At 46.3% G+C, this 13,552-nt stretch overlaps 2 protein-coding genes across 12 annotated transcripts in view; one reads left to right on the top strand and one right to left on the bottom strand.

The window, feature by feature from the left end:
* Nucleotides 1-560, top strand: part of KDM1A (lysine demethylase 1A) — a 65,555-nt gene extending 64,995 nt beyond the window's left edge. The window contains exon 20 of the mRNA XM_065528064.1: nucleotides 75-560. Within this exon, the coding sequence (XP_065384136.1) occupies nucleotides 75-260 (186 nt within the window). The 3' untranslated portion in view covers nucleotides 261-560. The remainder of the gene's footprint in view (nucleotides 1-74) is intronic.
* A 1,520-nt stretch (nucleotides 561-2,080) lies between these two features.
* The window catches only part of LUZP1 (leucine zipper protein 1), a 97,143-nt gene continuing 85,671 nt past the window's right edge, over nucleotides 2,081-13,552 (bottom strand). For all 11 annotated transcript variants that reach the window (XM_065528038.1, XM_045378403.2, XM_015441022.3 and 8 more), the window contains 2 exons: nucleotides 8,367-11,557; nucleotides 2,081-6,190 (listed from right to left, as the gene is read on the bottom strand). In XM_065528038.1, coding sequence (XP_065384110.1) covers nucleotides 6,035-6,190; nucleotides 8,367-11,438 — 3,228 coding nt within the window. In that variant the 5' untranslated portion in view covers nucleotides 11,439-11,557 and the 3' untranslated portion in view covers nucleotides 2,081-6,034. The remainder of the gene's footprint in view (nucleotides 6,191-8,366; nucleotides 11,558-13,552) is intronic.

Raw genomic sequence — 13,552 nt, 5'->3', positions numbered from 1 at the left:
AGGAATTTAGTAATTTAAGTACAAGAGTAAAGGTGTATGTGCAGCCTGCCAATTTTCTTTTTCCCCTAAAACAGCCGATTCCACGACTCTTCTTTGCGGGAGAACATACAATCCGTAACTACCCAGCCACAGTGCATGGTGCTCTGCTGAGTGGGCTGCGAGAAGCAGGAAGAATTGCAGACCAGTTTTTGGGGGCCATGTATACGCTGCCTCGCCAGGCCACACCAGGTGTTCCTGCACAGCAGTCCCCAAGCATGTGAGACAGATAACATTCTAAGAGAAGAGGCCCATGTGCCTGTTTCTGCCGTATTAGCAAGGCTCTTCTAGCAATACTAGATCCCACTGAGAAAGTCCACCCTGGCACCTGATCGGCTGCTGGAGCTCCTGATTTGACAAGGGAGCCTCCCTCCTTTGAATGACCTAGAGCACAGGGAGGAACTTGTCTATTAGTTTGGAATTGTGTTCTTCATAAAGACTGTGAGGCAAGTGCTGTGAAGTAACATCTTAGTCTCGTTTTTTGTTTTTTTTAATATATTTTGAGAATAAAAGTTCATATAAAATTGGCCCTTCTGTTCCTTTGGGTTGGAGTTACATACAAGATGGGGGCGTTACTCCTTTGGAAATGCCAAGTTTATGCTATGACAATGGTAATATATGTTTTCTCCATGTTTAAATAAGGAAGATGTTTATATAAAAGAGAAAAATGGTTTGATCAGGTCAGAAGATAAGGTGGGGGGCGGTCCTGTAGAAGCAGTGGATTTCCTAGTCAGTGGGACTAGACTTCCCCACTGGGGAGGGGTGTGGTGGTGTGCCAAGAACATAGGTATTAGGAAACTTTGGATGAACTTTCAAGATAAAACAAGAGTGAAACAAAGTTTGAGCCTTTGGGAGATGAGTCTGCCTTTATTCCTGATTCCCTCCATGGGTACGTGCTAAAACTTCCCAATTCTACGAAAGCTGTTGGTGTACATTTTGGGAAGCACACTACGTAAGAGCAAGGGCTTAGGTAACAGCTGGTTTAACAAATTGCCACAAACTTAGTGGCTCTTAAAAAAAAAAAAATCTACAGTTCTGGATGCTTAAAGTCTAAAATGGGTCTGCAGGGCTGCATTCATTATGGAGGCTCTCAGAGTGGGGAGGATCAGTTCATTTCCTTGCTCTTTTCAGCTTCTAGGGGTGGGAAGGCTTGTGGCTCCTACCTCCATCCGCAGAGCACCTAACTCCAATCTCTGCCTCCATCATCACATTGCCTTCTCCTGTAGTCAAATCTTTGTCTCCCTCTTAAAAGGATATACCTGTGACTACATTTAAGGCCCACCTGGATCATCTAGGATGATCTCCCTCATCCCAGAATCCTTACCGGCAAAGTCCCTTTTGCCCATATAAGATAAAAACATGTTACATGCTGGTTCCTTACCAGGGGCTCCTGACAGATAAACTCAGTTACTACAAATCCAAGTAATGCCCCTTAAATGTGGTTTTATTCTTAGTATGAGTTAAGGGACATAATGTATATTGTTGGTCTGACGGGAAGATGAAAACAGAGGCGGCTTTTCCCCCCCCAGTCTTAAGAATTCGTGACAGTATGGAAAGAATCTGCACACCAGGATCAGGGCAAGTGGCGGAACTGATGAAAAGGTGAGGGCTGTGCACAGTGCACAGTGCATGGACCTCGGCATACACCTGCGTCTGAATCTGAGTTCTGCGATCAACATTGTTACTTCACGGGGATTAGCTAGGGTATCTAATCCGGGGTAGGTCTCTTAAGAGTTTTTGTTTTTTAAACAGATGGCATAGGCAGCTTGAGAGAGAGATGACTATCTGGCAACAATGGGCAAGCCTGAAAATTAAATGTTGCAAAGAAATAGCTGCTGATTATAATTCTAGTTATGTGGGTCCTACGCATGTCCTTTTCTAAGCCTCAGTTAATGTTTCCAGTCCTTGCAGTATCAGTAATTGGTTAGGTAAAATACCCAGTTTTAAGCATCATACAATGAAATACACTAGAGCTGCATCAATGCATAGAAGACAGATACACAGGGATGACATTAACACTCGCATCACAGACTTGCACAGAGTATATATGGAAACGAGGGAGCTTTATTGGTTACATATTGTACTGCAGAGCCAACAGAGAGCATTCGCGCCAGAGGATACATGCAGACAGGCAGCTCCAACGATACACATGCACCCAAGGAGCCCTGAGCCACTGCTTTGCCCTGGTTTCCAGCGACAGGTTCCGGCCTCCTTGGTCCCATGCTTGGAGCAGGAATGTAGAAGCTGCTGCACCTAGACTCCAAGGGGCAGGGGTGAGACCAGAGCACCTGCCTGAGCAAGTAGGTGTGGACCAACAGACTGCCCCCAACAAAGGGGCCTATAATGCAATAACAGTTTATTTGAGGGCTACCTTCTTAGCCCTCTCAATCTTTAAAATACAAAAAAATAGACTTTATTCTCTTAAAAATACATTCCATTCAGTATGTTCTGAGCTGGGAAGCAGCAGGAAAATAGGGCCCCTTTCTCCTATGATCTTGGTTGTGAGGTTTTGAGGAGAACCCTGTTCCCCACTCGGGGTATTCAAAACATAATCCCTAAAAGCAGCTCTTTCCAAAGCAGTCTTGTCAGAGAAATAACAAAACCTCCTAACAAGGTAGCCAGGGACCCAGCCTCTGGATCCCCGTTCCTTTATTGGGAAGTGGTAGCACTTGGCACTGACCCACTAAATATAAAGAACTAAAAGTGCCCCAGGACGACAAGTCCAAGAACACTATAGCGCCCCCCACATCCCGAACACTCCAATGAGAGGGGGTTATTTTTGTGCAAGCTTGCCTGCAGCTGAGGGTGAGGTGGCATCCTTGGCCCCACTGCAGATCCCTTTAACCCACACTGTGACTCTTTCATTGCCACCCAAAAGCAAAAAAACCGCCACCGCTTATTTATCCACCTCCAGCTTTCTCTGGTTTCGTGTCAGAGTGGCAAAAAAACAGCAGCAGGTGGAAGAGATCAGCTGCTGGTACTAAGCCAGCTCCACTCCCTCCAACCAAGCAGCTCTATTGCCAGGTCCCCCAACTCACTAGGAACCCTCCAACAACCATACACCTGCCAGTAAAATTTAAGAGCCAAGCTATGGAAGAAACTTGTCATAAAAGTGGGTTTGCTGACTGGGGGCAGTGAGACTATTTGGCTTGATTAAACAACTATCCAACTACAGGTCTCCCCTCTACTTGGAAGCTTCCTCCAGGACCCCTGACGATGAGGCCTGGGTCCAAACAATTACACCTCAGTTGCTTTCCAGAAACATGCCTCCCAACTTTGGGATTTGACAGCCAGCCTTGCCAGCCATTTGAAGCCCAGAGAAACTGAGCCTCCAGCCTTTACTTGCTATTACTACGTTATTTTCTGCAATGCTGAGGACATTTAAAAATAAAATCTATCTAGAAAGTGTGCAGATTAAAGAAACAAAATATCCTGAAATAACTGTTACAATCAAATCCTATTGCACTCAGATTTCAAGATGACAGCCCCAGCAAAAGGGCTTCACAGCTGTCCCTCTTCCACAGGACATTTTGAGTAGCAGCAGATGTTGGTGCTGCTGAAATGTGGAAAGATCCAGACTTTGGCACCAGGAGCTATATAGCACCAGAATCCAGGGCTCCAACACCCAAACACAAGAATTATTGGCGAGATCTTTTTAAGCATGGCTTGGCGCCCTTCTGTTTCCATCAGCAGAGAAGAGCCACAGACTTAGTTTCCTATACCTTCAGTTGACCACCACGGAGGTTGATTTCCTTTGAACTCAAGGTTGCCAACCAGTGAAGGAGAATGGCAGGGAGGCTGCAAGTGAGGGACGGCAGCCTTGAGTGAGCTAGTTTCTGGCCAGTGAGCCAGGAGCAGCAGCAGGAGGAGATCCTGGAAATAGCATCTTGAGCATTAGAGGTGGGGATGTGGAGAGGAAAGGCAGGCCACATGACAATGCCTTTAGATTGACAACTCTAGGAAACAAGTATGAGCAATAGATTCCTGTCCCTGAAAGTAAGGTAGGTGCTCCCCAAGCCTCCTCACTGCCAAATCTGATGCAGACAAGGGCAGGATGAACACTGATTCCCATGCTGAGTGAAGGCAGGGAAGACCAATTCCTCTGGAGGAAATCTTGAGTCTTCCTCTTGCCAGGAGATTCATAGGAGATGCACAGGAATAGGAGATACACAGACGTGGGTACTTTCCATAACATCTAGACTCCTAGAAAGCCAGGAGATACTGTGTGGCACTGGACAAGGCTGATGCCACAAAGAGCCTCAGAGACCATCCGATCTAATCCCTTCACTTTGCAGACTGGGAAACAGGCCCAGGGAGCTTCTCTGAGCTCATCCCCATGAGATTAAAACATGAGGAAACTAAAAAACAAGGCCCAGAAAAACAACTGAGGGCAGGGGGGAAGAACCCACATGGATGATACCTTCCAAAAGCAAAAATCATCCCATACTATTATACTATTTACCTGAGAACAGGTAAATCATCCCATACTATTACAGATGGTGAAAACAGGAGAACCTCAGAATGCCAGATTTGGTGCCCTTAGAGATCATCCATTTCAAAGAACTCATTTTACAGACAGGGAAACTGAGGCTCCAAGGCGGCAATGACTCACCCAACGTCACACAGCAAGGAAGTAAAGCCATGGGGAAACAAATACAGCTTACCAGACTGCTAGTTTAATGTTGTCTCCTTCTGAGGGCAATAGTGTCTGCTTCATAAAGGTAGCCTTTGAAAGAGGATCCCTTCTTTGAATTGAAAGAACGCTAAAGAAAAAGCAGTGCCAAGAATATACAATTCTTTTAAACTTCCCCATATGACTGGTATAAGGAACCTAACCAATTTATTTACGTGGCTTTCTGAAAGGTTTGCTGCATTTTGAACTACATAAACCTGAGGCCCTCAATGGGTATGTACGTATCACCTCTCCTCCAACGAAGTCATCATGATAGTCGACTTGCAGAAATCCGGGGCCCACTTCTGTAGGAATGCATCAGCTTGGTAAAGTGCGATGCCTCCTCCATGGGGGACGGAGGAGGAGGAACAGGAGGGAGTAGTCTCATAGTCCATGCCTCTCATGGAGCTATTGCTTGTGGAGTGACTAAAGGTGAGTCACTTCGGGTCTGCTTTCCCCCGTGCTGGGCACTTCCTAGAAGGCAGAGGATGCTGGGTCAGGCCCAGCTTAGCCTAGGGATTTTCCCAAGGTGGAAACAATGAAGAGAGAGCAGGCGATGCCAGCAGCATTACTGGTGCTCGGGAAAGAAGATGCATGAGGCTTGCCCCAGGTGCCTTTGAAAGGTGAGCAGAGAGAGCTGGGGTTGGGGAGGGATGATGTCATTCCAATGGGTATCCGCATGGGTATCTGCATGCTCTGCTTCCAGGAGACTGGTCAGCCAGGGGCCAGGTCAAACTTCAACCTAAAGGGTAGTCTCAATCCTTCAGAGGCAGCACAGACCCCTTTCTGCTTTAAAAGGCTGCGGAAAAGAACGCCAGGGAGAAAGAAATGAAAGCCCCCTAGATGGAGCTGATGGCTGGTAAATCTTACGGGGTACTTGAGCCCACTGGGCAAATGAGGAATGAAGTGGATATAGTGAGACTGAGAAATCAGAACATTAACCACACAGACAGGGGCTGTCTTAGGATCCAGAAACAACCCACCAAGGAGCCGAGAAGAACTTTTGACTCCTGTGGTGTGGTGGGGACTTTATCTTCCCCCGTTTGGGGGCCAGAATGGTCCAACTACTTGGTTGACAGGGACAAGGAGAGAGAGAGGACTCGTGCATTGGGGAAGGTTGGGCCTGGGTGACTGTCCAGCTTGTAGTCTCTGATTCCCTCTGGCCAAATGGCAAAAATTACCTGAGCCACAGCCCAGCTCTACCACAGTTTCCCAGCCAAGGCTTGTGTCTTGCCTGGTTAACTGGCCTTGGATCCTTCATGGGGCAGGACAGTGGAGAGAGCTAAGAAGCAGGAGCAGAGGGCAGACAGCAGACACCTAGCGGGTTCAGTTCTCCTCAGCACAGGGCCTGGTTGGCCGTAATTGTTCCTCGGCCCGTACTCGCCCAGGCTCTGGCAGCCTCTGTTTCCCAGGCAGTTCAGACGGATCCAGGGAGTTGTGCAGTTGCCTGTAGACACTGAGTGTACAGTCTTCTTCTTCCTCCTGTGCCAATAGATAATAAAAGTGCACTGTGGAGATCAGTAAAGTGAGGAACAAGACACCCTCACCTGCTACCACAATGGGTCCCTTCCAACCTAGCAGAGGCAGATATAGCCCAGACAGGCCATAAGTTAACTGCAAAGATATGCTTTTGCCTGAGTACGGGCCAATATGTAAGTTCCTTGGAAATCGGGTAGACCGGGAACTCCAAGCTGCTAGGAACCATCAGGGTAGGCTAGGAGGAGGCTCACAACAGAACAGGAGCCTTACAGAGGACAGAGCCTGGAATAGGTGCATGGGACTGGTACCCCTGAGGAGGGGCCAGCAGTCTGAGTTCTGCACGTGCATGCAGGCTGCATGATTCTGGGGATGAGACCCATCCACATCCTTGGTGGGGAGCTGAAGAGAGGTCCGGACAGCTCTCTTCCTCCTTCCCACATACAAACTACCAGAAAGCTCACATGCCCGTCTCTCATCCTTTTTCTCTCCTCTTAAATGTCCAAAGCTTCTGGGGCCCAAATAGCTGTCTTTCTCCCTATTCCTAGAATTCTACCTTTTTTTTTTGAGATGACGTCTCGCACTGTCTCCCGGGCTGGAGTGCAATGGCACAGTCTCAGTTCACTGTAACCTCTGCCTCCCGGTTCAAGCGATTCTCCTGTCTCAGCCTCCCAAGTAGCTTGGATTACAAGCACGCACCACCACACCTGGTTTCTTTTGTTTGTTTGTTTTTGAGACGTCGTTTCGCTCTTGTTGCCCAGGCTGGAGTGCAATGGCGCGATCTCGGCTCACTGCAACCTCCACCTCCCGGGTTCAAGTAATTCTCCTGCCTCAGCCACTCCCGGGTTCAAGTAATTCTCCTGCCTCAGCCTCCTGAGTAGCTGGGATTACAGGCATGTGCCACCACACCTGGCTAATTTTGTATTTTTGGTAGAGATGGGGTATCACTATATTGGCCAGGCTAGCCTTGAACTCCTGACCTTGTGATCTGCCCACCTCGGCCTCCCAAAGTGCTGAGATTACAGGTGTAAGCCACCATGCCTGGCCAGAATTCTATCTTTTTAATGTTCTCCTTGGTTCTCCCAAGCAAATGCAGATCAAAGAATAACATAGGCATGAGTGAGAAAGGTTAGCAGAGTAGAAAGAACATTGGATTTAGAGACAGGAATCTTGGATTCAAGTCTTAGCTCTTCCAGTAATTAAGCTGGGTAACCTTGGGTAAGATGTTTTGTGTTTCTGACCCTTAGCTTCTATATCTGAAAAATGGGGATAGTATCTGCCCCCAGGCAGATATTCAAGGGACTGAATGACACAGTGGGTAGTGAAGTACTTTTGTCCAGTGTTAAGTACCCTGTAAAGAGTCACAGGCTTTTCAAGTTAATAGTCATCTGCTTTTTGTAAAAGAAGGGAGCACTGTGGCCAGGTCCAAAGAGTTTTTCATCATCACGGGTTTCTTACTGAAAAGACACTCCCAAGGGCTTCTCCAGATGCTGTTCTGACACTCTGACCCTAACACTCACATAAGGCAGGTGGTTCTGGATTTATCAAAGCTGTAATGAGCCATACTGAACCAGCCCTGCCCTCAGACTGATGATATGAGACAGACAGCTGTCTGGGGGGGTCAAAAGAAAGTGTCATTTGGAATTGGGTATAAGCTTATCTGAAATAGGCCCAGTGTAAGCCCCGGCTCTCCTCATCCCTGAGAGGCCAGCAGCCTGTGAAGATCTGCTAACTGAGGCAGCCGAGAACTTGCTGACCTGGCTCCCCATCGCTGTGTTCTACAGAAAGGGCACCAGGCCTCCTACTGTCGCTCAGAGCTCCCCAGCAGCTATAGCTGCTGCTTGTGCTTTTCGTGCTGCTCTGAGGTCCTACAGGGAGCTCCTTTAGCTGCTCTGGCAAACCAAGCGAAGAGAAGACATATTTCCTTTTTGTGTCGCCTTCATATGTGAGAGCAAAATGAAGACAACAAATTGGAAAAAGGATTTTGAAAAGTCATGCTGCTAAAAACCTTCTTTAGGAGAAAGGTCAAACCCACCTGATTTTTCAACAGTTCTTTAAGGAACCCAGTTCTACTCAGTTCTCAGGATCCTGGGTCACACAGGCCAGAGGAGAGGGGAAAAAGGAAAAGCAAAGAAGGAAAAGGGAGAGAGAAAAGAGAGAGGGCAGAGAGGCTGGAACTCACCATGCCTGCTGAGTGGTTCCAGGCTGCGACAGTGATGGTGTCTCCTACCCGATTCCGACGGGTAAGCACCTCTGACACAGTGAGGCTACTTTGGGTCCTTCTGGAGGAGGGCTCAGGGGCATCCCCTGAACTTGGTCCTACCCTTCGAGTGCCCTGCTCAAAAAGGTAGGCCCTGGGCTGTTCAAGTTCTGAGAAGTCTGTGGAAGACCTCTGGGTGTAGGCATTGGTATTGGCAGATTCCATGTTTTTACCTATTCGAGTTGGGGGGTCTTCTAAAGATTTCAAGTCTCGCCTACTCTTCCAGGCATTCCGCACAGTAACATGTCTGGCATCTGAGGAGCCCACTTCTGAAGGGGCACTATGGCTTTTCCACCTGATTGTCTCCGCTGGAGGTGCATGGCTATTCCTCTCCACAGGATCCGATGGCTTGATTATAATGCTGCTCCGAGAGACCACTGTTTCTGGCCTGTTCTTCAGGGGCCCATCTGCCATTCTCTCCGCTTCTGCAAGCTGCAGGGTGATGTCATGTTTGTGAATGGAGAGCTCAAAAGGGGAGCTGACATGGTTGCTAAATGATGTGAGCTCTGCCGGCCCCACCTGGATATTGCTGGTGGATGTGTGCCTCTCCCTCAGGGCCTCACCCAGAGCAGCTCTGGGGCTGCTGCTGTCAGAGGGATAGATAGTAATGCTACTTGTCACTTTGTTTGGCCCTGGTTTGGAGACAGGTTTCTGTTTCTCCAACGTAGTCTCTGTTCCAGATCCTCCCATGATTTTTTTCACATCCTTATCAACAATAACAGGTTTGATGATGGCTCTAGATCGCAACGCCTCTCTGGGGCTAAAGGGCCTTTGGCTTTTTACCCCAGCACCATTGGTATCTGGGAGCTCCATGGCATTGGTGGAGGCTCTGACAGATTTCACAGATTCATTCTCTATTCCAGCATCTTTATCATTCTCAAACAGGGAGGTTCTAGGTACCCCTCGGGCTTTGGCCTTTTCTCTAGAGTTAGGCTGTGGTTTGGGCTCGGGCTCTGGAGTGATGGTTGTATTTACCAACTTGGCAGTAACAAGAGATGCTATGTCCAAGTCATCATCTGAGTCTGGCTTCTCTCTGCCACTGGATTTGATGACTCGACACCTCAAGGCTTCATGCTGACTGCTGTCTTCCATCACAACTGCTGCAGGTTGATCAACCCCTTCTCTATGTGAGGTTGAAAATCCCTGAAGGATGTTCTCTTGGCTTCTAGAGCTATAAGGATACTTTGATAAAACAGGAGCCTTGGAATTTGAGGAACTGGTATTGGCCTCAAGGCCATTGGCAGCCTTTTTGCCTTTAGAGAACCCTTCTGAGGAGGATCTTCGAGATGAGGCCAGAGCTCCAATGGCCTTAGAAGAGCCAGAGTTTGCAGCGTGAGTTACTTGACTTCCATTGCCAGGTACATGTCCCCTCTTGCCAAAGACAGACTCAGAGGAGGTGTCAGAAGCCTTGTCAGCTCTACCCAATGTGTCACTGGGAACAGATCCGTGGGTGGTGTCACTAAACGTTCGTGTTGTCTTCTCCACTTTTCCCTTCAGTCCGCTCTCGGTGCCCGGCTTGGGAGTCCCCTTCCACGCTTTACTGTGCTCCTGAGCAGCGGGGGGGTAGCGACTCAGCACTGAGGGCTGCTCCCTAGACTTCTTCCCTTCGCTCTGGGAGGATCCGGGTGCAAATCGGTCTTCAGTTTTCTTTGTCTCCTGAGTTCCACTGTCTGTACTCGCCCCCATGTGAGAAGCTTTTGCTGCCCTCCTGTTGGCGAAACTGGGAGAAGAAACCTGCCTGTTGCTCAGAGAACAGTTTTCATTGTTGACAGCAAACTCCCTGTTCCGGAGTCGTTCCCGCTTATGCTGAGGAGACAGTTCCCGTGCTGTGTGCCTGGACGCAGGAGCCTCACTTCCGTGGCCTCTAAACTTAGTCCTCTCATGTCTGCCTTTGCTGGACAGGAAAGCATCTTCCCCTTCTACCTCCCCATTTTCTAACTCTTTCTGTTTCTTGATTTGTAGCTTTATCTCCTCCAGTTGGCTGGCTAATAATTTGTTTTTATTTTGCTCACTTAGGTAATTATCCTGAAGGTCATTATTTTTGGCTTTCATTTTCTTAAGCTCTTCTTCCAACGATTCAAAGTGTTTGATTTGTGTTTTAAGTTTCTCAATCTCCTGGTTAAGGTCTTTGACTTTGTTGTCTTCCTGATTGCGGTTCTTTTCGTTTTCTGATTTGTTTCTTGTTTCATTCTCCACCTGCTTTAGGTAGTCCAGAGCGCCCTTCCTTCTTGATTCTTTGGACGGCAGTGTAGATGAGATGCCATCCTCAATCCGAAGGTCATTTCTTTCCAGATTAGAAGCATTCCTTGTATAATCTCGGTTCATTTTTTTGTTCTGCTCTAGTTTTTGAGTGAGTTCTTTTATCAATTTCTCATTTTCTTTCTCCTTTTCATTCAAGTATTTTCTCTCACTTACAAAGCTCAGAGTTAATGATTTCAGCTTTTCTAACTCTGACGCTAAACTCTGCTCAGTTTTATCCAAGCGGTCCTCAGAAGATTCTAGTTCTTTCACTTTGACTCTGAGCATTTCTAGCTCAGAGGAGATTTTCTTGGTCAGATTTCTCTCCTCATTCAGGCTCAAACACAGCTGGGTACAGTCATTCTTACTCCTGCTGAAGGCCTCTTCCAGCTTCTCTAATTCAGCCATTCGTTTCTGAAGCCGCTCAATCTCAGATTTCAGCTCCCGGGTGAGGTTTTCTTCCTCTTCAAGTTTCTCCTTCATCAGACGACACAGATCCTCTGCTCTCTTAATCTCCTCGTCTTTGCCTTCAATTCTCAGCACCCGCTGGCGCAGCACTTCAATCTCCGCCAACATGCTGGAGTTGCTACCTTCTGCCTGAATCACCTTGTCCTGGAGATCCAGGAGCTCATCCTCTGCTTTCTGGAGGTTTTTTGTGGCTTCTTCCAACTCATCAAGGCGGCGGCTTAGACTCTGTAGCTTAAATCGCAAGTGGCGGCTGGAGGCTGTCTCCTTGTAGCTTGTAAATTCGGCCATGTCTACTGCCAGCCAATGTGGACTCCTAGAGGCATCCAACTCCACTCAAGGGGATGAGAAATGGTTACCTTTCTCTTGGCAACCACAATCTTCTTTGACAGCTGGAGACCATCATCAATCTATGGAAGCAAAGTAGAAAGCACGTCAGTCAGCAAATGTAAAACCTGCATGTTAGCTCCCAGTTATAGAAAAGAGCTCCTATCTGTTCCTGGTGCCTGGATCATAGGAGGGGCTCAAACTCGTTGAATGAATGACAAACAAACCTGCAAGAAAACACTGGTTCTTTATGGCCAATATTGAGTTGATACCTCGTTTCGCCCTAATAAAGAATGTCACCAGTGGCAGCATGGCAAAAAGACGTATAAGAAGCCTCAATTCTCATGGCAGGGTATAGTAACATCATTACCACCTGCAACCTGCATAATCTCAGGAGAGTCATTAACAATGTAAACTGAGCCTCAGTTTTACTTAGTGGTAAAATGGGCATAATGATGTCTACCATATTTCTCCCCAGTGTTGTTCTGAGACAATATGTGGAAGATCTTGGTAACAAAGCAATAAACAAACCTAAGATTATTTAAAAAAAAAAAAAAAAGATTATCTCTTATGAGCTATTGTGACTTAAAAGTGATACAAATTAACCCATCTGCCTTGCTATAAATGGTGAGCTTCACAATATACTAAAGCAATCTCTCCACGCCCGTTTTCAACATCTCTTCTCCCAAAAGTGTATTTGTAAGTGGAATTCAGGTGTGAGTTGGCCCCACCCAGGCAACAGGCAGCTTCCACAAAATGTATCCTTTGGCACTGTAAGACAAATGTCCCAGATATTAAGGTTGATATGAAGACTGGTTTGTTTCTTTGAAAGCCATTTCACTAGGGATATATACCAAACATATAATAATACCCCAAGGAAAGAGAGAAAGGGGAAGGTTTAGTTTTTTAATGTAATTTTCTCATTTTTAAAACAGGAGAATGGATTAATAAAGGTATTTTAAACAGCCTTCATAAACAATAAGTCCTACGAAATTAAAAGGCAGACAACAGACTTCCACTTCCACCACTATGGCAAACCAGATAGACTGGAAAACCTCTAATACTATAAAACAGCTAAAAATACTGAATAAAATGTAACAATCACTTAAAATGTATAGTTGATCACACAGAAAGTAAGTGACATTCCAGCTAAAACCAGAAGAAAAGAAGACTAAATGAAAAAGAATAGTAAGTTTAAACTACCACTGAGCTGTCCTTATTAGTGTCTTGCTGATCTCCAGAACCAAGGAGTCTGGGTCCTAACAATCATGCAGGTATAAGAGACAAGAGTCTGGGCCCAATAGAGGTGGTAAGTTGAAAATGAGACTTCAGTCCCCAATCTAAAGCAAGGACTATTGGAGAACTACAGCTTCAGGATAACTAGTGAAAAAAGTCACCTCCCTGATACAGGGAGATAACAGGACCTGGGCTCCATTAGGAGTTAAAGGAGGATTATCCCTAGAGAATTTGTCATCTTAGACCTGCTCTCACTTGAATTCAGAGTTCAGATTTATACCACCTGAGTGGTCCAGAACCTATCTGTTCTGAGAAACTAGCATAAAATGGCCATCAGCCTAGTAATATCCCTGGGAAACCTAGCTGAGCAAACAAAAGTACTCTGAAGGGAGCTCCTCTCTACAGAGGTCACACAGGATTCCCACAGATTAAAGTCCAGCTGAACCCAAGCTTATAACTAAAATTACAAAACACATAAAGATCCATCTTTTACTATAACTGGGCAGAGCAAGTTTATACCAAAAAGAACCAAAGTTACTAAGATTATTGGCTAGAAACCATACAGTAAGTACATTCCAATGTTTAAAGTCATAAAAGAAGGAATGAAAAAACAGGAGAAAGGAACAAGGTGCTATCAACAAAGATCAGAAGATCTGAAAATTAACCACATACAACAGCTACAAATAGAAAAGAGAAATGGCATATTAGAGGCAAAGGAAGATATTAAAAAATAGTGATCAAGAGAGATATGAAATTACAAAAAGCACAGAGTTAAAAAGATGGAAAAGGTAAAAGAGAGGTTAACAGACAGGGGAAATATAAATTAAAAAGGTCCGAAACAA

Source organism: Macaca fascicularis, chromosome 1 (assembly GCF_037993035.2).
Source record: "Macaca fascicularis isolate 582-1 chromosome 1, T2T-MFA8v1.1".
In the NCBI taxonomy this organism is placed as follows: domain Eukaryota; kingdom Metazoa; phylum Chordata; class Mammalia; order Primates; family Cercopithecidae; genus Macaca; species Macaca fascicularis.
The sequence above is the reverse complement of the archived record's forward strand: the minus strand, read 5'-3'. Positions and strand labels throughout refer to the sequence as shown.